General features: G+C 39.2%; 1 protein-coding gene across 1 annotated transcript in view; it reads left to right on the top strand.

Moving 5' to 3' along the window:
• LOC130088872 (peroxidasin) overlaps positions 1-26,022 on the top strand; it is a 93,508-nt gene extending 67,486 nt beyond the window's left edge. Inside the window, exons 13-23 of the mRNA XM_056255848.1 lie at positions 1,218-1,330; positions 1,460-1,616; positions 5,719-5,827; positions 7,840-7,997; positions 11,669-13,172; positions 14,721-14,855; positions 16,132-16,340; positions 20,097-20,214; positions 21,623-21,752; positions 24,019-24,132; positions 25,336-26,022. Coding sequence (XP_056111823.1) covers positions 1,218-1,330; positions 1,460-1,616; positions 5,719-5,827; positions 7,840-7,997; positions 11,669-13,172; positions 14,721-14,855; positions 16,132-16,340; positions 20,097-20,214; positions 21,623-21,752; positions 24,019-24,132; positions 25,336-25,470 — 2,882 coding nt within the window. The 3' untranslated portion in view covers positions 25,471-26,022. The remainder of the gene's footprint in view (positions 1-1,217; positions 1,331-1,459; positions 1,617-5,718; positions 5,828-7,839; positions 7,998-11,668; positions 13,173-14,720; positions 14,856-16,131; positions 16,341-20,096; positions 20,215-21,622; positions 21,753-24,018; positions 24,133-25,335) is intronic.
• Positions 26,023-27,305: the final 1,283 nt, after the last annotated feature.

The raw sequence follows: 27,305 nt of genomic DNA on the forward strand, positions 1-27,305 counted from the left end.
GTTTTTCCTTGCAAACTATTGAGCTATTGACATTAAATGGTTTTCCTGAGGTAAAAGTTAAGTTACTGTACGTAATACATTACAAGCTTCGTAAAGTTTGTTTACAAGCTGTTTTATTGATGCCTTACCGCGGTTGAAATACTAATTGAGCAATTACTTGAGACATTATACATTTCAGTAAGTTCAGGTGTTCTGCTTCTTTCAACACACCTTCTGATGTCATTTCATGCTATATATAGTAGTAAAGAGAAAGAGATGATCGGTTCACGTGCTACATATCTACGATCTGTCCCCACCACACATTAAAGATCATTGAAATGGTATTTATGATTTTAATTTTATGATGAAATTGACAGAATTTAAAAGCGGAGACTTTGTTTCATATTAAAAGTAACAAAGCACAAAGCTTATTGAGATTACTGGATGGCAGGCGCACAAAAAAAATATATATATTAGTGAAGTTTTATTCATTAATTAACTGAAAACAGCATGGACTAAAAGATAAAAAAATTGTCAACCTGGCCCTAGCATCCACACAGCTGTAGCATATCAACATTGTGTGCATGATGGAGAAGCGCTAATTGAACATTACCGTTTGGTTAATGATTGCCACACTCCGAAACTGTTTCGGCAATTCATTTTCGCTTTAATATTTTCGGTTTGCAGAAACTTCACCACTAATCACAGGACTTTGGAAAATAGTATTTCGAGCTTAGTACAAAAACACTGACCACTTTTAATTGTTTGGAAAAGACCAGCTCAGACATTCTGCGTTAAGTCTTATTTTGTGTCACGAATGAAAGAAAACAACATGAGGGTGTGTAAATGATGACAAAATGACAGTTCTTTTAAGCAGAGAGAGTCAGCACTGACTTAATAGTTCTTTGCAGTTAGTGGGAAATACTTCTAGATTACTATAAAACAGCTGTAAAGGGGGTGATTATGCACCATTTTAGCCCGTCATGACTTTGTTAAAGTCTCCTCCGAGGATCACATGACCCAACTCATAGCTTTGGGGGTTAAAATGTTTAGATAAAGCTCTTTAAACAAACCAATCCACATTGACCTTGAAGACTCACAAATGCCTCTTGCCCTTTCATTGACTTTATAATTACAGAATCTTTCCATGTTGTACATCATGTGCATGTGTCATGATAGATGCAGCTGTGTTTCTGGCTGCACGCTGTAATCATTAACATGTGTTTTTACGTCATCAGTAACGCCTGTTTTCACAAGCGCTCCAAGGGATTTGACTGTGGAGTCTGGATCAGATGTCCAGATTCCGTGCAGCGCTCAGGGTGAGCCCACACCTATCATCACATGGAGCAAGGTTAGATCCATTGGCTGCCACATTCCCTAACAACTGGTCATCCAACCATTTCTGCCACTTTGGTCCCAATGGGACTATTCTGACTTTGTAACCAGACTCATTTAAACAATCTTTGGTCCTAAACTACAGGATGGAGTCCAGATTACAGAGAGTGGGAAGTTTAATATAAATCCAGATGGCTATCTGGAAGTGCGTGACGTGGGGCTTGCCGATGGGGGCCGATACGAGTGTGTAGCCCGCAACTCAATAGGATATTCATCATCTAGCATGGTGCTAACAGTCCAAGGTAAGAACTGAAGGCCATTAACCAAATATTTAGGATTTTGAGGTGGGTGATCAAACGTAGTTGTTTAGTGATTTACCATTGAAGAACACATTTTTGGTCGACTGCCAGTAGGTATAATGTTTTTTGCATTCAAAAATACCTGGATGGAACATAACAAAATGAGTTCAGGGGTCTTGACTCATTTTTTCAAAATTGAAAATGAGCAGTTCAGTCATGAAAATCTAGACGCGCGTCATTCTGAATCCGACCATTCGTGAAACAGCTGTGTCTGGAGAAAGCACTGATGTCATCATCCAGCTCAGTTCAGTTCTCATCCAATAGTGTCATTGCAGTCAAGTCAATAATATTGCAGAATATTAAATGTCCCGAACTATGCAAGCCAAAAGGCGACAGTGCCAAGGAACCCAAACTCCATCAGTGACAGAATGGAGGGGAAAAAAAACCTTGGGAGAAAACAGGCTCAGTCGGGAGACCAGTTCTCCTCTGGCCAGACGGGCAAACATTGTGTGGGATAATGCCAGGCTGCATTAAAATTCAGATTGTGGATTGAAATCATTCAGATATTTCGTCCAGTTGCTTCTGCTTAAAGATCGGGATACGTTACGCCATCATTTGGTGGGAGGGGGTGAGTTGAAGCTGGCCCTAGAGTCTGTGTGGAGGACTTGTCTGGTTTTCGTGGTCTTCGCTGAGGATCTGTGCCGATGGCTGTCTAGTCAACGAGATCTTCATACGTGTCTGTCTCTGAGCTCGTCTAGTTGCCATGGACTCTGCTGACACACCCATGTTTTGCTATTGTTCAAATCAGGGCCGGCCCGTGGCATAGGCGGTATAGGCAAATGCTAAGGGCGCCACCACTCAACAGGGGCGCCAAAATGAGTGAACGAGTGAATTTTTTTATTTTTTTACTAATTCTATTTTAAAACCATTAATTCGAAATACTACAAAATAAAGCAAAACAACTCCACAAAAACTTAACTAAGTCCCCCGACTCGGGTCCAGCGCATCAATCTTCCCCCGCCCAGCGAGTGCTTGAAGTGCGTCAGAAACAGAGCGCGCGCGATCAGTTTACTGTTGGTCATTTGTTGTGTAGCGTCGCCCCTCGCCGCATCCAATGTAGACAGCATTGCTTTCGTTTGAGGGCGCTTAACACACTCAAGCACTAGAAACGGGCCTGGCAGCTCGCGCCAGCTCGAGACACGGTGAAAGTTTCCTCATTGTGACGGATGGCCGAATTTTCATGACACATTTAAATTAGCATTATAGCCTGCGATAGATACAGTGCCAAAGAGAAGAGGCTACAAGGGGATAAAGACAGAGGTAAAGTGATGTAATGAATGAACAGTTTATCTAATTGCATAGTAGTAAGATAGCCTACTATAATTTATTGGCAGTTATTTTTACCTTATAACTTTATGCTAACAGTAGTTCTAAGTTCTTCAGAGCCCCCAGACAATGCGATTTGTAACAATCATGTCAGTCTTTTTTAGACGCATTTACTATCACTTTTATTAATTAATGTTTTACTATACAGTTGTGCAGTTTTGAGGGGGATATATGGTATTTTTTAAAATTTATTTAAAATTTAAAATGTATCACTGTTTTATCCAGAGCAAGCTATATATAAATTAGATAAATTAATATTTTTTTACAACAAAATAAACCATCACTGAACATACTTAAGCTTGATTATGACACTATTTTCTTCTAGATCTGCTGAACAGGAGAAGCAAACTTTGTTGCATTATTTTCCTGTTATCACTGTAAAGCCGCCTTGAAATAATCTGTATTGTAGGCTAAAAAGCGCTATATAAAAATAAAGGGGACTTGACATGAATGCTAGATGTAATGCTCTTGCTATATATATATATATATATATATATATGACTAAATAATCACCAACACAATGATGGGGTGAAATGGGCTGTAATGCATGGGGCACCAGGTAAAATCTTGCCTAGGGCAGCAAATTGGTCAGGGCCGGCCTTGGTTCAAATGGTATACCACACAGCACAAACTGATCGACCTTTGCTATATTTGCTGCCAGTGAGATGACTTGACAACGAACGCTGAACCAGACTTTTCAAATGTTGAGAAAGTCAAGTCAAGTCATCCTCATTTATATAGCGCCTTATTTTTATTTTTTTCAATAACCACGCATAAACATTATTCTCTTAAAAATACAAACATGTACATACATGTTGCTCATATATTATGGTAGCCCCGTATGCGCTATATAGAGTGAATTTACACCTTTGCCATTAACATGTTTATAAATAACTGAAAAAAGCACAAATGTTAGTGCTTGTCAAAAGTCAAGTCAAGTCACCTTTATTTATATAGCGTTTTTTACAATACAGATTGTATCAAAGCGCTTCACAGTGATAACATGAAAACAATATAACAAAGTTTGTTTCTAAAAGAAATTGCGTCAACGTCCACCTTAAGTAAGGCAGATCAATAATATTATTGAATATTAAATGTTAAATGTCCCCAACTAAGCAAGCCAAAAGCCAAGGCAACAGTGGCAAGGAACCAAAACTCCATCAGGTGACAGAATGGAGAAAAAAAACCTTGGGAGAAACCAGACTCAGTCGGGGGGCCAGTTCTCCTCTGGCCAACGAAGGAACAGTGCATGATTCGGGCAGCATTACAAGTCAGATTGGATCGGAACATTTAGAGTATTTTTTGGAAGTCCAAGTATGCACGCCGGTCTTAAGACGAGTTGTTGAGGATCAGTGCCGTCCACCATAGAGAGTCCATATCGCCCGTGTTGAGTCGTCACTTCATAGGCTTTGTGATTGGAGCATCTGAAGTCTCCGTGAGAGGCTGGATACAAACTGGAGCTGACGAACGCCATTTTCTCGGGACTCGCGTCCCGAGATAACAGCAGACATCCCAAGGGCCCCAAAAACACCCTGGTCCCCTAAGGGTTAACAATGTAGATTGTTTCAAACCAGCTTTACAGAGACAAACATATAATTTAAGGCAACAGAGATTGTTTTGGCTTTACAGCGGTTCTTGAATAATGTTATTTCCAGCTAAAGTTAGTTCTGATTGATTCACCTCCGTCGAAATGATCATTTGTAATTAAATTACGGGCCGCTAAGACGACACCGTTCTCTCTAAACAGACTTTAAACGCGAACCTGTGATAAACGCTGACGCCGTTCACATGCGCATTAAGAATTGATTCTATAGTTATGTGGTTTTGAAAATATGTGCGCAGGTTTGTAATTCCATACAACCCATGCCTAAACAAACTACTTGTCTTGCCTATAAATTTTGATACAGAAATTTGTTTTCTTTTATCATTTCGGGGTACGCGAACCGTTGTAAGCTAGTCCTACAGCGTGCTATCAGAGTATGCCTGAAGTCGTCCAACTCCCCAGCTCCACCTGCCTAGATCTCCCACGGGGGTCTTTAAGGCCCCAGTATACTCACTGTGAAGTTATTTTTTGTTCTTCACTTGGAGGTAAAAGGAAGATCAAAACACATTCGTTTTGGTTTGATTAGGTTCAAAGTTTTGTCACACCAGTTCGTTCTTCGATTTTTTCTCAGCAGATCAATTACACTAAGACCTCACCATACTGGCAATCCTAAAATTATAACTTTCTCATATATATGATCATGCTAAAAATATTCTGAGAGTTGTCATGACTGAACAACTTTTAACCTGACAGATACTACAGACATAATACAAGAACGTATCCTGTGTGGATGGCTCCTAAGTTTACCAGATTGACAAATTCAATTGAATGGATTGCTGTGGACTGTAAATAAGTAATATATTGACTTCTAAAACCACTTGTTGTAATGTTTATTTACTCATCTGTCATATAATATTATGTATTAGACTTTCTTCAATTGGAGCCTTTTCTCAGCAAATATTTCATATGTGATTCATTTGAGTTGATTAGTTAATTAATTGGCATATCATGCTATTAATTCACTTACGTTTTTATTCTATTGACAGCCAATAAAGCTTCATAAAGCATCTTTACTGTCAGTTACCATATGGCATAATTATGGAGTTTCTGTTCCGTTTTCCTATGTGCAGATTATAATTTTCACTAAACTCCATAGTGATGTTTGTGTGATTGTAGTCCCACAGGTGAGCAGGGAAGGTGATCCATTTGTCTCAACGTCCCTTGAAGAGGCCATTCGGAGCATAAACAGCGCCATAGACTCCACCAGGAGGCAGCTCTTTGACGGGTGAGCACTCGGTGCTGCAGGCAAAACATGCCAAGAAAACAATTCCTACTGCTGTGAGTCACAATGCCGTAACCCATCAGGAATTTTCTGGGACCATTTATGCCTTGGACAAAGGCTGGTCACTGCGGTATGATTCCTAATTTCTCACTGGAAGGGGCGCTTCGAGCTTGTTGGTGGGGAAAGGGGGGCGAGGTATTTTGTCTGTCGAGAACATTGCCAGATCACGTTAGAGTTGCGGGCTGGGCTCATTGAGCTCATTGAGAGTGTTTTTGTTTCAGGATTGCTTTAAAGACTAATGCTTTTTGTATGAAGTCTGAGAGATAATGTTATCCTTGTAAAGAGAGAATGCCAAAGATTTTTCCTTACAAACCTTGAGTGACTGTTTTAAATTTTAAATGCTAATATTAGTTGACATTTTGACATAGCTTGCCAAGACATTAAAGCATATTCAGTCCAGGACAACTGGTGGTCATGGGTGAAAACCTTGAAAAAATCTGCCCGTGTTTTTGGCACAAATTACCTCAGATCTATTGTTGTAACCTGGCGCATTCTTAGTTCACAAGAGATAATATGTGAAGTGAAGCCAACTCTCTGAAGGATAAAAATTATATTAATGCTGCAGACTTTGATGTTCTTTAGCTTTTGTTTGAATCATCCCCAACAGCTTTGGAGCAAATTATTACTGTTGAGTTTGGCAAAGCGCTTATTCTTTGTTTGATCTGGTTCTCTCAAATAACCCCAATAAACACTGAATTAGAGTTGACAGTTTATTAGTTATTCTTGCATATATAAACAAGGTTGTTAGGCTGTGTAACATTTTAAGATGCCACTTATTAGAACATGGTTGCAGTCATATATTTTGCTCAATTAACTTTAGTTTAATGTGTTATGTAAATTTAGTGAGCATACTTTTTTATATATAATTAGGGCTGCGACAACTTCTTAAAAGTAGGCAAAAAAGTCAATGACTGCACTTTGGGGGAAATGCATTTGAAAGCAGTGTTTAGAGTGAGCTTCAGTGGGAAAAAGTGGATGATCCAAGTTGTCCAAAGTATGGAAGCACTTTGTATTAAACGCTTGAAAGGAGGTCATGTGCATATGTGGCCATGTCAAGTGCTTTGGCAGATTGATTATGCTGGTCAATGGTGTTCAGATGTGCTTTTCACTAGGACATAATTTACAAAGTTGTTGTAATAGTCTGTCATCATTCTAACACAATGTGTGTTCCTGCAGAACATTTGAAGTTTGTGCTTTTTATTTATAATTTTGTGAATTTAAGCAAGACACTATATGCAGAAACATGGTCATTTTTTAAAGGCTTTTCATAACGTAATGTTTCAGACAAGTGGAAATAAAACATCCCAAATACACTTAAGTGTGTATTTGTATTGCACTATATCTATTTGCCTCTGTAGATTTCAGTTAGAATAAATACATATCTTTAAAGGCCATTTTCTCAAAATTAGTATATATTCTGAAGGTTTTTATTGTTTATATATCGTTAAAATTATTTTATACAACATTGTATTCCTAAAAACAGTATTTTCTGATTTATGAAGAGATTTACAAAATCCCCTCTGTAAAAACCTACTACTTAACTATGGCAACAAAATGGAGGAAGAATTTTATTCAGAAATTCTGATTCCTGATCTGGAAATGTAAGCAAATTAGTACATATTTAATTAGATAATGTTTCATTTGCATATTTAAACATAACATTTCACATAACTTGTAATGCAAATTCTTTTGCAATTCTTTATGTAAACAATCAGCTGGGGAAGTATGATGATATCTATAAAAATGTCTTACCTACGGTTTGAAAACTGTTTAAAAAAAAAGAGACAATGATTTTGAATCGATTGATTAATAAGAAATTATGAGATTGATCTATGTACTAATCTGTCCGTCAGACATAATACATGTCTGTAGTTTGCGATTTTGTATTCTCTTTCAGAGTGAGTCTGAATGGCTTTTGTGAATGTGGAAGTTAATGTGTTCTCCACCATCATCAGATCTCCTCGTACCCCTGGCGAGCTCTTGGCTCTGTTTCGTTACCCTCGGGACCCCTACACAGTGGAGCAGGCCAGAGCTGGAGAGATTTTTGAGCAGACCCTACTTCTTATCCAGAGGCATGTCAACCAGGGCCTCATGGTGGACACGAATGGAACAGGTATCTCACACCACCATCCCGCTCTTCAAATTATATATATATATATTTTTTATTTTATTTTATTAAAATGTCCGACTAATATATGGCAAAAGAAATGTCTGCTTTACTAAATGGTCAGCAGACACTGTGGTGCTTCGTGCTGCAGAAGACACGACACACTGTTTTTTCTGGTTATGACAACAGCACAGCTTTCATTGCCACACTATGGCAAAATGGCCCCACATGTTTGGACAAGCCTTGCCCCAATCTGAGCATTTACCCTCCAGACACATTCACTGACGCAAAGACCATGAAGGGGTCAACACAACTCTATCCAGGCGCAATTACTTGGACCTATCGCTGACTACCCTTGGGTAAAAGAAGTGCACTTTAGTATACTTAAAAAAAAAAAAGAGTACTTATTATGGAAGTAGTATACAGATCAAGTGTGAACTGAATATAATGTTTTCAGAATCTTAATTACATGTTATTTACAATTAAATGAAAATGTTTTATAGTTTAAATTTACATTAAATGCAATTAGTTCACTTTTTAAAAAAAAAGGCGTGTTAAGAAACAGTCATGAAAGTGTACTCTCTTCACACTTGTGTCTTTAATTTCATTAATAAATTATCTGCAAGTACAGTTTTTAAAAAATATACTTTAATTATTACTTTATTATATAACTAATAATTATGATTTGAAGTACTCTACATGTGCACATTTAATTGAATTAGGCGCACTTCTTTTTCACAAGGGTAGTCTACCATAGAAAAACTTTTAACTATCATCATAGCGTCTGGTCCAATTTGCAGCTTATTCTTGCCAATAATCATCCACTTAGACAGCAACAGACAGTTATATTTTTATGTACCGTTTAGGGGCAGGTTTATCTAAAATGGTTGTAAGTACAATAATATATAAATATAATTCCCTAATATAATTAATTGCAGAAATGAGTGCAGACTTTTGTCATGTGATAAAACTTCTTAAAAAATAAGGATTAAGATGTGGACGCTAAAATGTGATCAATATTTAAGGAAGATATGTTATCACTTAATGCTTACACCATGTGCGATTTCTAGAGTCATTCAATTTATATTAAAGTCCCACTCCGATCATATTTTGAGCTATTTTTAAACATTCCCAGTGGTCTTTAAATTATGATTATGCCTTTTTTAGCCAAAATCACAAAACCTGTGCCGTTTTCTGGGACTTCACTTCAGCAGAGCGGCAGTAGCTCATTAGCAATTCGCCTCTGCGTTGTGGGCGGAGCCGTTGGCACGGAGACGACCCTCCCCCTGCCCGTTGCTGAGAGCTCTGTCTCTCCCGCTAGCTTACACCCCCAATACCGGTGGGACAACAGTATTATATACACGTTAATTATTATTATCCGAAGTTAATCAAAGTTATCACCGATCACCGATCATTATTTCACTCCAAGACGTCGCGTGTGGAGACGCCCAGTGGAGTTACTACGTCACAACTCCAGTCTATTTTAGCCGGCATTTTAGCGTCTGCTACTGATTCACAGACATTTGAATGTAGAAATACTCAGAAATACAACTTTGAGCTTATTTTTCTCAAGATATGTCCTCTAACATCAGAAAAATGCCACAAGAACATGTTAACACCTAGAAAAACATTATTTTCATCGGAGTGGGTCTTTAAAGAGTAGAGTTTCTAAGAACTTGGCATATGTGTTCTAAACCAGGGGTTAAAACTGGGGTCTGGGGACAGCAAGGGAGTGACAGGGGGTCCATGGAAATGTCTAGAGAAAAACTGTGTAAAATGTAAAAAATAAATAAATAATAAATAAAAAGATTACAATAAATAAGTTAATAAATAAATGAGACTAAAATAAAAATATATTAGTTAGTTATGAATATATTAAATAAATTAAATTAGATTAAAATAAATAAATAAACATTTTGATTAATATAAATGAATAAAATGTTGGTTAAAATCTAATTAAACAGATACATGTAACAGTACATTACTATAGTGAATAGAAAACATATACTAATGTAACTTAATAGAAAATAATTTTTTTCAGTGTATAAATTGGGTATTTATAAAAGATAGATACCTTTTTAAATTTTAGGATGATTATATGTGGGGGTCTGTGGCTTGGTTTTGGTTCCATGGTTCCCTGAGAATGGGAACAAGACACTGCGTCCTCTAGAGGACACTATGGGGAATGCCTCCGTCATGACCGGTGTCTGAAGCACGAGTATAAACACGACAATGAACTTGAAATTAGCCAGCGACAGCCTGTGAGAAAGTCAAAGTAACTAAAACTTAGAATATTCAAAAAGGTTATAAAAGCATTGTAACATGAATCCAAATGTGGTTTATTTAAAGTCTTGTGAAGTATATGATGACAGAATTTTGGGTGAACTATTCCTTTAATGCCTTTCATTACAACTGCATTTATGTCTCTTTACAAATATAAATATATGCATCTATAATTAGGGCTGGGTACCGAGTTCGGTACTTTTTAGGTACCGACCGAATTGCCTCGATACTACCGAGTATCGAAACATGTCTTGTTTTTCGGTACCAAATTTCGGTACCTAAGTGGTTAATCTCGTCAACGTCAGTGAAACAATAAGCATTCAGTATGATTGGCTGTGGCGGAAAAACACTAGTTTACGCGGCTGCCCAGAGACGCGGCTCGTCGCACGTGAGGCTGTAGTGTGTGTGTGTGTGTGTTAGAAGCGCACAGAATACACTTGAGAGTAATGGTGTGTTCACACCGAACGCGAATAGAGCGTCAAATACGCGTATATCGCGTCTAGTCAGACGCTTAAATCTTCCGCTCGAGTTCAAATTTTTCAACTTGCGCAGAAGACGTTCGCGGCAAACGCATAATTCGCGACGCCCGCGAATGATGCGTCTATTCACGTCTTTGCATTGACTTTGTATGTAATCTACTCGCACAAATAATTAAATTCGCTTTCGGTGTGAACAAGCCATTAGTAAACACTTGTTCATTAATAAATAATTAAAATATCTCCTTGCTATTGTTTCCACATCCATAATTATTAGGCTACTTTTGCCAGTGCTTTGCGGCAAGCTTCACGTGCTGAGCGCGAGGCAAATATCCCGCCCCCCAGTAGCCTATATTTAATTTAATTCACATTTATTTGTATAGCATTTTTCACAATAGATATCGTTTCAAAGCAGCTTTACAGAAAATGCATGTGTCTAAATTACAATTTAGAGTGATCTGTTATCAGAGGTGACAGTGTAATGCATTTCAATTAATTTTCATTCAGTTTCATTGTTAAACAATGCATTAAGGCAGAAACAATGAGCTCATTGAAGTAAAAAGTATGTTGTTAAATGATTAGGAAACATATAAAACTTAAGCATTGGTGCTTTTTTACAAATTCAAAATATGAGTTTAAAAAAGTAAACAAACTGAAAAAGAAAAAAAATTAGGTAATGTTATATTGTTAAAACTGGTTACATAAAATTGGTATCGAAAAAAGTATCGTTCAGGAACTGGTATCGAAGTCAAGGTATCGGTATCGGTATCGGTATCGAACATTTTGTTACGATACCCAGCCCTATCTATAATAGGAGCACAACACTAAATAATGATGTCTTATTTTTTTTGGTAAGATACTTTTTTAAATGTGGTCAACATTTTACAAGATGCCCACTCTTTCCTAACTATTTTACAGCCTACCGCTACAATGACTTGGTGTCTCCGCGTTTCCTGGATATGATAGCTAACCTGTCTGGCTGCACGGCCCATCGACGCATCAACAATTGCTCGGACATCTGCTTCCACCAGAAGTATCGCACTCACGATGGCACTTGTAACAACCTGCAGCACCCCATGTGGGGCGCCTCCCTCACTGCCTTTGAACGCTTGCTAAAGTCCGTCTATGACAATGGCTTCAATCTCCCACGTGGCACCACTGAGAGATGGCACAACGGCTTCCCTCTGCCGCTTCCACGTCTTGTCTCCACCACCATGATCGGCTCAGAGACCATCACCCCAGACGATCGCTACACACACATGCTCATGCAATGGGGCCAGTTCCTGGACCACGACCTGGACTCAACCGTCGTATCCCTCAGCCAGTCGCGTTTCTCCGATGGACAGTTGTGTACCTCGGTGTGCACCAACGACCCACCTTGCTTTCCCATCATGTTTCCACCCAACGACCCACGGCAGCGGCGCAATGGGGCACGGTGCATGTTCTTTGTGCGCTCCAGTCCCGTTTGCGGCAGCGGAATGACCTCTCTGCTCATGAACTCTGTGTATCCCCGCGAGCAAATGAACCAGCTCACATCCTACATTGATGCTTCCAATGTTTACGGCAGCTCGCATCACGAAGCCGAAGAGATTCGTGACTTGGCCAGCCATAGGGGCATGTTGCGCCAGGGTATCGTGCAACGCACTGGCAAGTCGCTGCTCCCCTTTGCAACTGGGCCACCAACAGAGTGCATGCGGGATGAAAACGAGAGTCCCATTCCTTGCTTTCTAGCTGGTGACCATCGTGCCAATGAGCAGCTTGGGTTGACGGCTATGCACACGGTTTGGTTCCGTGAGCACAACCGAATAGCCAGTGAGTTGCTTCGTCTCAACCCCCATTGGGATGGTGACACCATTTACCATGAGGCACGGAAGATAGTCGGAGCCCAGATGCAGCATATAACCTACAGCCATTGGCTGCCTAAAATACTGGGTGAGGCTGGGATAAGGCTAATGGGTGACTATAATGGCTATAATCCCAATATCAACGCTGGCATCCTCAACGCTTTTGCCACTGCTGCCTTCCGCTTCGGTCATACGCTAATTAACCCCATTTTATACCGGCTCGATGAAACCTTCCAGCCCATTCAGCAAGGACACATCTCACTTCATAAGGCTTTTTTCTCACCCTTCCGTATTGTAAATGAAGGAGGCATTGATCCTTTGCTCCGTGGTTTGTTTGGAGTGGCAGGAAAAATGCGAGTGTCTACTCAACTGCTTAACACAGAACTTACCGAACGCCTTTTCTCAATGGCGCATGCGGTGGCACTTGACCTTGCAGCCATGAATATCCAAAGGGGGCGTGACCATGGTATACCCTCATATAATGACTACCGGGTGTACTGCAACCTCACCTCCGCACAGACTTTTGACGATCTGAGGAATGAGATTCAGAACCCCAGTGTGCGAGAGAAGCTTCAAAGGTTAGCCACATCCATTGTTATTACAGTTTTTTTCAATTGTTTACACGCAATTTTGAAAACCGGGTTCTTTTTTTCAAAATATAATCACAATTATCCAAACACCACACTCAATTTGCATAATTCCTAGATTGTTTGCAAAATGACACACTTCTGTCAAAACATACACACTTCAGTCAAAAGATATACACATATTTGTGAAAATGCTATTAGTTTTCATTTAACCAACACAGTCCTCAATGATCAGACAATATTGCAGCCAGTTTCACACGGCTGTGATAAATAAAAAACACATTTGTAAAAAAACTATTTTTAGGAAATAGCATGTGCTAGATTTTTGGCCAGACATTGTTATGTAAGAGATTATTTAGATGAAAAAAAAAAAAATAGTGACAAACCCACAACATTCTTCATGATTAGTTTGAGATATAGGGAGAATGTACACAAACAGGCCTACTATAAACTTGCCAAGCACTGCACAACACTGATTTCTGCAGACTCATATTTCAAGTATTTATTTACAGTATTTCTTACCATAATCAGTTACAGTAATCAACCAACAAAGAAATCAATGAAAAAAATTAAATCTGTAGACAAATAAAAATTACTGCATGAAGTACAACAGTTTGACTACATACAGTTTGATAAAAACTACTGTAAAAGCAACAAGAATACTGTAACTATTCAGTTACAGTATCAACCAGAGATTTGGTTGATCTCTTTGTCCAGCTTCCATCAGTGTCAGTCCATTGTTGATAACATGGTCAATAAGTGTTGCACGTATTTCTTGAGTCAAATTTGGTCCTCGTCTTCTTTGTTCAGGTTCTATCAACTCTTCAAGTCCTTCTCTACCTCTTCCTCTACCTAGGGCTCTTCCTCTATCTCCTTCTCCTCTTCCTCTATCTCCTTCTTCTCCTCTTCCTCTACCTGGGCCTCCTCCTCTACCTCCTTCACCTCTTCCTCTACCTCCTTCTCCTCCTCCTCTACCTCCTTCACCTCTTCCTCTACCTCCTTCTCCTCTTCCTCTACCTCCTTCACCTCCTCTTTGAGCTCCCCCTCTTATTCTCACTCTTCTTCTTCTTCTTCTTCTTCTTCATCTTCTTCTAGCTCCTTCCATTTTTGTTGATGACAGGTGAACTTGAAGACAGGTGAACCTGCTGCCTTTTATAGCACACCTGAGTGCTGCGTTTTCAAATTAGCACATGTGTGCTTCCACACCTGGTGGATGTGCATATCCAATTCATTCATTAGTGTGGTCAATGGCAAACCGGGGCTTTGTAATGACAAGGAAGTAACCTCACAATCCTTATCTGTGTCTAAGGTGTGAAAATGTGTGTAGAGTTTTACAAATTACTGTGTGTAATGTTTTGCAAAAAGGGTGAAGCTGACAACGTGCTTACAATTGTGCAAATCTAGGCTGGTGTTTTGCTCCTTGAGTGTAAGGTTTTGCTAATAGTGGGAAAGTTTTAATTTTAGTGTGTAAGCAATTGAAAAAAACTGTAAAAGCCACATTTAACATTTTCTTGGTGTAACGGTCTGTTCTGCTCCCAGGCTCTATGGTACACCTCTAAATATCGACCTGTTTCCTGCACTGATGGCTGAAGAGCTGGTGCCTGGCAGCAGACTGGGACCAACCCTCATGTGTTTACTGGCAACCCAGTTTAAGCGCCTGAGAGATGGTGACCGGTAAGACTTTTTAAATTCAGTTTTAATTGAAGGTCCTTTACGTGCAATTTGCTAGCAATCACATTATTTGCATTGCACAAACTGATTGGTCTCCGCTGATCCTGCAGGCAATGAGATTACTTGCTCAACATTTAAATAGTCTGTAAGGTGGTCCTACACCACATTATCAGAGTTCCTTTGAAACCCCCCTCCTCCCCCAGTTCCACCTGTCTAGATCTGATATGGGATTTATGTATGCATATGGACGCAGCATCAGCATATCTTACATTCTCACAGCAGTGTGTCTGTTTATCTATTGGCAGTGGCAAGTCCATACTTGCTACTGCCAACTAGTGTTGTCATGTTTGAAATGACTTTCTTTCTTCCGATGAACATAAACGGAGATTTTTGAAAAATGAATCCATCTCTGTAAGTCCATATAATGCAAGTGGATGGGTACCTCAAAGCTGACACTTCAATAATCAAGCTTGATTCAGTCAGTTCTGGCAGGTCACGTTAGTCAAGCTCGCATCAGCTGACTCTCAGCTGATCCACGTCTACCTATAGGAATACCACACCTATCACTGTATACATATATAAGCTCCTTCTGTATTATCAGCAGCTATCACGTTTCTCAGGAGCTAATTACCCTCCTCTCGTCAGTCAGGATTTGGCATTCTGATTCCCCTTGAATCAGAATAATTTCTCAAATTATGTTGTACTTTAAAATCTTGAATTAATTATATCTGCATACATTCATGTTGGTTGGTTCTGTTCTGTTTACCCTAAGGGGGGTTATTGCTCTTATCCATGCTAGGCTGCATGGATGCGCAGGGAGTTCTCGCCCAGGAGTGCGTTTCCCGAAAGCATCGTTATCCAACTATGAACACAATTTCCATTGAACTCTATTGGTAACGACGGAACTTGCGACCATAGTTGGCTAACGATGCTTTCGGGAAACGCACCCCAGAACGGGACCATACCGCCAATCCAAACTGTATGCTAATTGTCAATCGTATTTGACGGTAGTGGTCTTGACAGAACTAATATGACGGTAATCCACATGTCCCCAGATGATGAATCAATGTCTTCTGAAGCTAAATGATAGGATGTGTGTCAAGAATATACTAATAGTTAAACTTTTTTAAACTATAAATCTTTTCCAGCAACCTGCGCCATTGGTTTTGTTTACTGACGAACCTGTTGCATTATATGGACTCACTTTATTTGTGATCTACACAACAAAGAAAGTCAGATATAACTCACTTTCTCAAACGATTCATTTATATGATTGTAGGTTTTGGTATGAGAACCCTGGCTCCTTTAGTCCAGCGCAGTTGACCCAGTTGAAGCAGGCATCGCTTGCCCGGGTGCTGTGTGATAATAGCGACAACATCACCCGCGTCCAGTCAGATGTCTTTAAAGTGGCTGACTTCCCTCACGGTTATGGAAGCTGTGACGATTTGCCTAAGATTGACCTACGTATGTGGCAGGACTGCTGTGAAGGTATGAGACTTGGACTATATTTCCCCTAAAATATAAAATCAGTTTACCATGGCATGATATTTGAGATGTAGCATCAGTGCATTTATTGGCCTCACATCAGTGTCAGGGTTATATCTAGTTCCATTGTGTTTTTGTTCATGAATCCGTTTCTTGTATATTTTTTCAGCTTAGCTTTCATCATTTCCTAGTTAGTTTCTGTAGTTACTGATTATTGTCACCTGTGTCTTGTTTAGTTTCCTTGTTAACTCGTGTGTATTTATACTCTTGGTCCTGTTCAGTTCAAATCTGTTCACCCCTGGTTCTGTATGTCATTACCACCACTATAATTTTCAGCAGCCATTGCTCCAGTCTTCAGTGTCAATATGCTGACTTGATTCTATATTATTATATGGTTCTTGTTATCAGTGTTTACATTTGTTTTTACTGCTTTACATGTTGTGAAAAGCAATATTGTGAAAAAAAAATCAGGTTTCTTTGATTGAATAGAAAGCTCAAAAGAACAGAATTTATTTTAAAGGATTTCTGAAGGATCATGTGACACTGGAGGAATGATGCTGAAAATTCATCTTCATTCATAAATTACATTTTATTCATAATATACATATTAAAATAGAAACAAGTTTTCTTAAATTGTAATAATAATTCACAATAGTACTGCTTTAATTGTATCTTTCATCAAGGTGAGCATAAGAGACTTCTTTCACAAATATTCAAAACAACTCTTAATTGTTCCAAACTTTAGTGTGTATTTATTTATTAATTTGTTTGTTTATTTATTTATCTAAAATCTATGACAAGAACATTTATATGAATTTTGACTCCCAATTGCTATAAATTGAATTCTCTTGAATAGACCAGATTGAGTACTGTACAAACATTAAAGGCTAGTAATGTTGTAATGCTTTGGATTTCGGGGGGGATAACTGATATTTCGCTGAGTAGAACTGTTTCCCGATCAGCATCTTTTGTTTACTTTAGTATGCGTTATCAGATGGAAGAGTTCAGCAGAATTAAAGGTTTATGGGAACTTCATTGATTCTTATCTTGCAGCCATATCCTCTGCCCCGACACGCTGCTAACTGCACACACCCCATCAATATAGCCATTTATCTTACATTGGTCCTGTGGAATTACACTACAATGCTCTGTTCTGACAATCCCCACGGTTTATCTTTAGTTTTTTACTTTTTGTTTAGTTTTTTACTGATTGTGTTATTCAGTTTAATGTACAGCAGTACAGTATATGAGGTGGTAAACAGTGAGTTAATTCTTAGATTTAAAGGAAAGGAAAATAAGGAAAATTAGTTCAGGGTTTTCAGGTCCAGCAAATTTTTAGCTAAAAGTCTTAAAGGGTTAGTTCACCCAAAAATGAAAATTATGTCATTAATGACTCTCCCTCATGTCGTTTCAAGCCCGTAAGACCTCCGTTCATCTTCAGAACACAGTTTAAGATATTTTAGATTTAGTCCGAGAGCTTTCTGTCCCTCCATTGTAAATGTATGTGCGGTATACTGTCCTTGTCCAGAAAGGAAATAAAGACATCATCAAAGTAGTCCATGTGACATCAGTGGGTTAGTTAGAGTGTTTTGAACCATCGAAAATACATTTTGGTCTAAAAATAACAAAAACTAGGACTTTATTGAGCATTGTATTGTCTTCCGGTTCTGTTGTGGATCCGCGTTCAGTGCCGCCGCTGACGTAAGACGCTGCTGACGTGTGTCTGGTGTGTGTGTGTGTGTGTGTGTGCGTGTTCGGGTTCTGTTGTGGATCCGTGTTCAGTGCCGCTGCTGACGTAAGACGCTGCTGACGTGTGTCTGGTGTGTGTGTGTGTGTGTGTATTCTGGTTCTGTTGTGGATCCGCGTTCAGTGCCGCCGCTGACGTAAGACGCTGCTGACGTGTGTCTGGTGTGTGTGTGTGTGTGTGTGTGTGTGTGTGCGTGTTCGGGTTCTGTTGTGGATCCGCGTTCAGTGCCGCTGCTGACGTAAGACGCTGCTGACGTGTGTCTGGTGTGTGTGTGTGTGTGTATTCTGGTTCTGTTGTGGTTCCGCGTTCATTGCCGCCGCTGACGTAAGACGCTGCTGACGTGTGTCTGGTGTGTGTGTGTGTGTGCGCGTGTTCGGGTTCTGTTGTGGATCCGCGTTCAGTGCCGCTGCTGACGTAAGACGCTGCTGACGTGTGTCTGGTGTGTGCGTGTGTGTGTGTGTATTCTGGTTCTGTTGTGGATCCGCGTTCAGTGCCGCCGCTGACGTAAGACGCTGCTGACGTGTGTCTGGTGTGTGCGTGTGTGTATTCTGGTTCTGTTGTGGATCCGCGTTCAGTGGCGCTGCTGATGTAAGACGCTGCTGACGTGTGTCTGGTGTGTGTGTGTGTGTGTGTGTGCGTGTGTGTGTGTGTATTCTGGTTCTGTTGTGGATCCGCGTTCAGTGCCGCTGCTGACGTGTGTCTGGTGTGTGCGTGTGTGTATTCTGGTTCTGTTGTGGATCCGCGTTCAGTGACGCTGCTGACGTGTGTCTGGTGCGCCCGAGCTTCGTTTACAGTCTGAGGGAGACGCACGCTGGAAACAAAACAATCTTCGCAAACATGTCTAAGAATTTCCACACAGAGGAAGACTTGCATTTTTTTGCCCAGCCATATTTATTTGAACCCGAATACACACACACACCAGACACACGTCAGCAGCGTCTTACGTCAGCAGCGGCACTGAACGCGGATCCACAACAGAACCGGAAGACAATACAATGCTGAATAAAGTAGTTTTTGGTATTTTTGGACCAAAATGTATTTTCGATGCTTCAAAACATTCTAACTAACCCACTGATGTCACATGGACTACTTTGATGATGTCTTTATTTCCTTTCTGGACAAGGACAGTATACCGTACATACATTTCCAAAGGAGGGACAGAAAGCTCTCGGACTAAATCTAAAATATCTTAAACTGTGTTCTGAAGATGAACGGAGGTCTTACGGGCTTGGAACGATATGAGGGTGAGGCATTAATGACATAATTTTCATTTTTGGGCTAACTAACCCTTTAAGCTCAAAGTTGGTATAGTATCCTTAGCAAACTGTGGTAGTAACAAACTCTTTCTGCCATATTTCCAATAACTGTTGATTACAAATAATTATATTGTATTATAATGTAGTATATTATAAAACTCTAGTAAACATAACATTGTAATATATTACATTAAATCATACTGTTTTGGTAATGAGTTTCAGAAGCTCGAAATACCTTTATCGAGAAGGAGGATCTTATCAATATTAATTTGTCCTGTTGTGTGACAATTTCTCAAGATTTTCTCACAATTTCCGTACATTGCGGGGGAAGTCGCGGTGGCAAATGCGGACATGATCGTGCAAAGAGCCCAATCTCTCTCCAATTTATTCAAACCAATGGTGCTCTACTTCATTTTATTTGAGAATTCTATCTAATGTCCGGCATATAAAAGAATTAACAAATTAACCGTTATTATTATCCATCGTCAAATTATTTCTTGTTTAACAATGTATGCTACAATAACACACTGATAAAGCATTCATAAAAACAGCATGAAAATGTAGAACTGTCTATTGGTGGCTATTGTCTACAGGTCTTTTGTCAAGTGTGTAGAGTCCCATATGGCAAGGGATCATCTTCTGTCTTTACCACATGACCTCTAGTCCTTTAGGCTTGTATTGATATTTGAATCCCTGTAATGTTCGTACTGCTGTTTTTCCTGCATCAATAAAAGGCTGAATGTCTTGCACCTGCAGACTGTCGCACTAAAGGTCAGTTCAATGCCTTGTCATACCACTTCAGAAGCCGCAGGTCAGCGGAGCACAGCTATGCAGAGGAGAAGAAACCTGCCAGCAACATCACTGACAACAGCAGGTAAACTCACATTCTCCATTTACACTCTGCCTGTCATTGGTAAATTCTAATGAAGTAAATGATAATAGTAATAGTAATGATGATAACACTTTACAATAAGGTTTACATTTGTTACATTGGTTAACATGAACTAATAATACAAAATTCTGCTAAAGCATTTATTTATCTTAGGTAATGTTAATATCAACAATTTCTAACACATTATAAAAATCAAAAGTTGTTGATGTTATGGAATGGGCCTGAGTTAACATGAACTAACAATGAACAGTTGTGTTTTTATTAACTAACAAAGAAAAATAAATACGGTAGCAAATGTATTGCACATTGTTGATATTAGTTAATGCATTAACTAACATTAAAGGTATAGCGGAGGATCTTTCCGAATTTTAGAGAAGACCCGCCCTCTCCAATTTTTTTTAAAATGCTAATGCGCAACACTCTATTTGCATGACTTGTGCCAGGGCTAGCATCGCTACTCATAGCTTACATTAACTTTTAATAGGAGTGATTTTAAATGGATTTCTCCAAATAGCAAGACAAACTTCACCTGTCTAGTAGAATCTCCGCGACTGCGGCATCAGTGGGAAGCCCAACATGTGCTTTTAGCGCACGCCAGCGTGTGAAATATTCACCCAAAATCACTCTGGTCTTGTTTCTATATTCTGCGGCCTTTCTCTTCTTATCATACACTTCGTATACATTTTTTTCTCTTTCGACCCTCAGCCATTTTCAAAGGAATGGCTGAAACCGTAACTCATCACACATAATACACCTGAAAGTGCGCATGCGCAGAAAGCGAAAACTACATAGGGACGAGCACGTACGACGGCCTTACGTAAACATATCACCAGAATGATTGACACTTAGGTGGACCAATAGTACAGACTACCCACCTGGAAAAAGAAAATCCTCCGCTATACCTTTAAGGCCACTCTATTTCACTGAGTCCTGAGCACTCAGTTTTTTGCTTTTTCTTCGGCCGCTGAGTTGAAGAATGTTCAACTTTGTTCAACACTGTCACTTTTTACCCAACCGTCCAATCACAGTGGAGGAGGGGTGGGATAAATACCACAGTGAACAACCGCCACATCATCATTGTACAAGAGCAACAGACAACAAATACTTTATATTGTATTGCCATTTTTATATTCAGAAACAAACTATCTTGCACATATAGCGTCTCAACTGAAAATAAATTAATAAAATGCTCCGCCGCCGAAGCACTCTCAATCGCCCACAGCAAGGCGTTTTCAGCTGGCTAAAAACTTTGGTGGACACACGGCCTAAGTAATGTAACCATATTGTAATTAATAATTAATCAATATTGTAATCAAAGATCATGGATGCTTTAGATTACAACATTTCGGATCATTTATTTATTCTACTTTTAATGAATTTTGTTTTTCAGCACTTTGGAAGATGCTCAAAATGCAGTAAATGTAACCGAATCACCAAAGTCAAGCACTGAACCCTCCATTAAGGATTTCCAAGACTTTGTTGCTGACATGCAGAAAACTATCACGGGTTTACGAAAACAGGTTAGGACACATGATTCACTTGGTGCATTGCAGTGCCAAGCTGCAATGCATATTTATCCATTTATTTAAACCTTCTGAAAACCTAGTCGCATGTATTTGTGAATGAATCGACTTGTGTTGGTAATTTAAATATACAAGGGTGATTAAGATCTGCTCAGACACATGCGTTTGGCGGTGATGGTGAGATGCTGAAAATGTTCGTTTTACTGTCCAGTAAAACAGGCCAAGAATCAAACTTTCCAGATGCTCTGATTTGAATCAAAAACACATGGCAATCTACAGTGACATTACATATAATATCTGCCTTGATTCTTATGTCCACTTCACGCCGTATATGTTTAAAGTCTATCAAATATCAAATAAAGCGATCCTCTGTGAACTAAGTAGAACTTAACTATTAACTAATTCACTATTCTACAGATGACTGTATTTTTGCCATGTTCCTGGATCAACATCTTTTGTGGCTGTCAAATAAACATAGTCCAAACACAATCCTCAACATCAACCCTGCCCTCAAATCTTAATAGGAAGGTTGTTTGAGGACCAACAATAGATGTTGATTAATAACAGATTATACATTATATCCCCTATATGTAAAAGGTACCTGCTCACAATTAATGACTGATTATATGACCTTCACCTTCAGTCACTGCAACCAAAGAGCTCCAGGTGATTGCCATTCTTTTTTCTTTTTTTTTTTCTTTTTTTTTTTTGATATACAGAATCAAGATATGTATTGGTTTAACTTTTTGAATCTCTAATCATATTACACTGAGTTCTTATGAATTACACAGTGACAGCTACGAGTTACTTTGTTTTTAAAATGTGATTCTCACACAGAAAATAAGACACTGAGGAAAGTGTCACATTAAAGCTCTCTGAAGGAACAATTTGGCCCTGTACTAAATGCCTCATTCAAAGATCCGATAACCACATATTTTTAGAGCCCACTGAGCCGTGAAGGAATGCACATCACAAAAGAGTAGATGTCAAACTATGGAAGTAAAATAATGCCAAATGTTTTTGAAACTGTTTCTCTGGTCTTCAACAACACGCGCTTTTGCACCTCCTGGTGGTGAGGTCGACTAACAGCAGATGGGGAGTATGCTCGGTAATCTACTGCTTTTCCTGCAGTTCCTGGATGTCAATGTTGAATTTACTGTCGAATTTGAACCACTGAATTTGTGGAAGCGAATTTGCAAAGCAAAATAAAATGGACTGAAAATGTCCTGTTGTATTTTTAAACAGTTTGAATATTTTGGAAGTGAAATATGAAAGGTGAATTTTGAATAATAAAAATGTGTTTGAAATGTTTTGAATTGAAATATTCACAGCTTAAATATTCAACCATGCTGAATTCTCAGCCCATAAAAATGCAATGCATTAAAATCCAAGCATGGTTAATGCAATGCTTATTTTTTTTCCAAGTAGTGCAATTCAACAGGCTTTTTTTTTGTTTCAAAAACATTTGGCATTATTTTACTTCCATATCAATCTAACACACAGAAAGACCCTACAATTCTCTCAGGTATAGATTCAGCAATGGTATTTGAATTTGAATTTTTATCGTTCATACTATTTAGTTTAGTGTCTCTCCACTGTCAGGCTTTATAAAGCAATAGTTTGTCCCAAAAGTGAAAATTCACATTATATACTCACCTTCATGTAGTTAGGGTTAATTGCTTTGCTTTTGTTGCTTTGGATGAAAGTGTCTGTTAACTGCAAAAATGTAAATGTATAATCTTGATTGTGTTCCACGGAAGAAAGCAAAAACCTTCCAAAGACTGTAGTTTCCACACAACTACAATAAATGGAGTAGGACAGCTTTTCAAGATTACACTGAAGCTTTTAAGCTTCATTAAAATTGTACATACACCTCACATTAAGTCTTCTAAAGCCATATGTCGTTTGAAGAACAGGCCAAAATATTATAGTCATTTAGTATTTACTAGTGGTGCATTGTATACAATTATATAATCAAAAAGTCATGGCAACATGCTTTATCGAAATATTTTACCAAGATACTTTAACCAATTTTTTAAGATTCAGCTTTTAAATTTTTTTGTTGAAATGACTTATAGCCAATGTGAATTTTACCTAAAAATGTAATGCAGCAACTGAGCTTTTGTTGAATTAGGAAAGGAAGGGTGTAGAGAGACTTTATCAAACCATTTCAGAAACTGAGAAAAGAGGTGATGCTTCAATGCATATTATGAAAAAAAATTACAATTTTTTTGAGAATTTTTCTCTCTGTTGAAACTGACAGATAAAAAGACTTGAAGGTCGTCTGAGCAGGACAGACTGTGCCGATGAGGACGGGAGAGAGCGAGTAGATGGAGAGACTTGGAAGAAGAATCCCTGCACCATATGTCAGTGTAAAGTAAGTTCATCAGTGCACTGAAACTCTCTGTCTTGAACGTCTGTCACTCTGACACCAGTTTTTCCCAAATACTGTAAATCTTAAGGTGTGGGCACAGTAAACTGTGCTGCATACATCGGCACGTAAATGCGGTTGAGTGGAAATAAATGCACAGAAATTTATGTACCAATGTTCAGGTAGAATGTACTATGATGTGAATTTGCAAAGCAAAAACGTTTATCTATATAGTATAGAATAGTAAAACAATTATTTCTCTGATGTATCGCGATTCCTCTTTATCGAAAACTTCACATGATATGCGCTGTGGGAAACATCTTGGTTACTATTGTAACATCTGTTCCCTGATAGAGGGAACGAGACGTTGTCAATTTATTGACACTAGGGGTCACATTTGGAAGCCCCAGATGATACTGTCAGAGAAGACCAATGAGAATTGCCGAGTTTCCCGTCCATTTCAGCAGGTAGTTAAGCGCTGTGGCAGGAGGTCCTACCTGAAAATCAGGAACTAGCTTCTGAGAAAGAAGGTCTTTCCTCAGGGGAATTCATCCGGGAAGGTGCTGTCGCAAGAAGCGTGAGCTCTGCGAAGCAAGTCCAGGTGGGCCAGTTTGGCGCAAGCAGCTAGACCTGTTCTCCCTGACTTTGCACAATGTCTGTGCAACCAGGCTCACTGGGGGAAATGCAAATTTCATAGGTACAGCTGTGTGCCAGTGCGTCCGTGCGTCAGGGAATACCACAGCGGGCAACGGGAGGATTGCTGGGAAGTTAACAGGTTTACCTGTGCTTTGCCAAATCATCTCCAAATAAGTCTCCACTCTCTTCGAAGCGTCACCGTCATGAAAGCACGTTCAAGTTCAACTGTGAGATGAGTGGCCCGCAGTGACTTCAGTCGCTGCTGACTCCAAGGAGGAGATGGCGGAGGAGTTGCAACATTCATTATGAATGCCTTCCGGACCAACACATGCGATCAACGGCCGAAACCTCTGCAGGGCCAGCGGTACCTTTAGCAACTTGAGGCAGTTCATTAGTGTGAATGCAGCCTTTTACATCTCCCGCTCTAGTGTAGATAGAGTGCAATTTGAAATGAAAATAACATTGGAAAATGTATCCAGTTCCTGTATAATTAATTTATGCATGCAGCGGTTTCTAATAAAGTTACGTAACAATTGTGTGTTTAGCTCAATTGTTCCGGTCTGTCTCTGTCAGGGGGCCCAGGTGACGTGTTTCGTGGAAAAGTGTCCACCGGCAGCATGTCTGAACCCCGTGACGCCCAAAGGCTCATGCTGCCCCGTGTGCCTCAACCAGCCTTCACAACCGCAGGATACCGAGCATCACGTATAACCTCAGGACACTTAACCCATGTGACCTTGTGCTCATGCCTCTATTTGGTCTATAGTTGTGTTTCAGGGTTTTTTTGTTGTTTGTCATGTATTGGTTTTTTTGTTTGCATATCCTCAGACACCCACTACAAAGAACCAAAAATACACTGCCTTAAGTATTTGAACAGATGAATGTGGGACCCTGTTTTTCTCCTCAGGCCTGTAAACCGGGAGACGACTTACCCAAGGTGTTCATTTACAACACCAGAGATGGGCGACTGCGGTCCTGGAGGAGTGTTTACCTGCAGAGTTCAGCTTCATCCCTAATCAAACATGCCTGAAAAAGCCACAGTCTTCAAGATTACTTGAAAATTACAGGCATGTGCACTCAAAAAAATATATATATATTTAGGCCTAAATGTAAGATTTATGTATTTATATTGAATATAATAATTCCATCCATTTGGATTACAGAGTTGTAAGATAAAGTATTAAACCTAATGTGATGCATATTTGTCAGTCATACATGAAACTATGTGGATTCTAAGCTATTTTAATTAATACATTTAAAAAAAATATTATTTAAATAAATTCAAATAGTTAATAATCAACTTTGCCTTGATTTTTTTTTTTATGCAGAATGTATGACTGATAAATATGCATCACATTACGTTTGGGTTTATATTTAAACTGTGTAATCTAAATGGATGTACATTTTATATACAATCCTAAATTTAAACCTAAATATATTTTTAGTGTGTGTTTAATTGGGCATGGAGCTGAACTCTGCAGGATAACGTCTTTCCAGGACCTTTTCTGTTTGTTGAATGGAAGAAACATTCTCAGGCTGGAGATGCTGCAGAACTGGTGCTATCATTTAAGCGATTTAGCCGAGTCTTACGAGTGTTGTTTTATGCATTTAATTGTTTTGCAATATGCAATGCATCATACAATATATACACTCATTACGTGCTTTTTAAAACCACCCTTTGAGCGAAAACATGTCGTTTTATAGTTAAGCTTAAAAAAAATTAAACGTTACTTGTGCTTTTACTTTATGTTGCATAGTATGATATTCTGGACATATGTAGAACATTAGTTCCCACTTTGTATCTTCCTCTCATACGGAGAAAAATGTGAATACCTTGAAAACAATCTTTGCAATGGGAAAAAAACTCTACTGATCACCAAATGTTTGTTTCCCTTGGCAACTGCGGGTTTTCTGAGACCTGGACTTTGGGCTTTATCTTGACAGAAAGCTGTTATTGATGTTTTTGGTTTGGGAGCAACTGAGGTGAAGAGTTTGGGAAGCGCAGCACTGAGCTGAAGTCAGGCTCTTATCTAAAGTGTTACTCTACTTTTCTATAACACTCCATTCTACCAGCACAGTATTTATATCCTTGTCATGAATGAAGGTCCAGATGTTTCCTTTCTTTTTAAACAGTGTTTAGAGATGTAAACAGTTCTGCCTCATCGCAATACATGGCCTAATGGTTAGAGAGTCAGACTTGTAACCTAAAGGTAGTGGGTTCGATTCTCAATACCGGCAGAGCCGCAGTGAATGGCTGCCCACTGCCTCGGGTGTGTGTGTCCACAGTTTGCAGTGTGTGTAAGTTCACTACTCCTGATGTGTGTGCACTAACATGGATGGGTTAAACGCAGAGGACCAATTCTGAGTATGGGTTACCATACTTGGCCTTCATGTCACATCACTTCCTTTAAATAATATTGCACCATTTGAACTGGTTCATAAGAGTCATTGGTTTGTGAATCGGACTGCACTGCTCATGCTGTATGTTTGTTGCTGGGTGAACCAGCGAGGACTTCAGTGTTGTCTATGTGTTTTTGTCATTACTT

This window comes from Rhinichthys klamathensis, unplaced genomic scaffold (genome assembly GCF_029890125.1).
Source record: "Rhinichthys klamathensis goyatoka isolate OS25496 unplaced genomic scaffold, OSU_Roscu_1.1 h1tg000123l_1, whole genome shotgun sequence".
Lineage (NCBI taxonomy): Eukaryota > Metazoa > Chordata > Actinopteri > Cypriniformes > Leuciscidae > Rhinichthys > Rhinichthys klamathensis.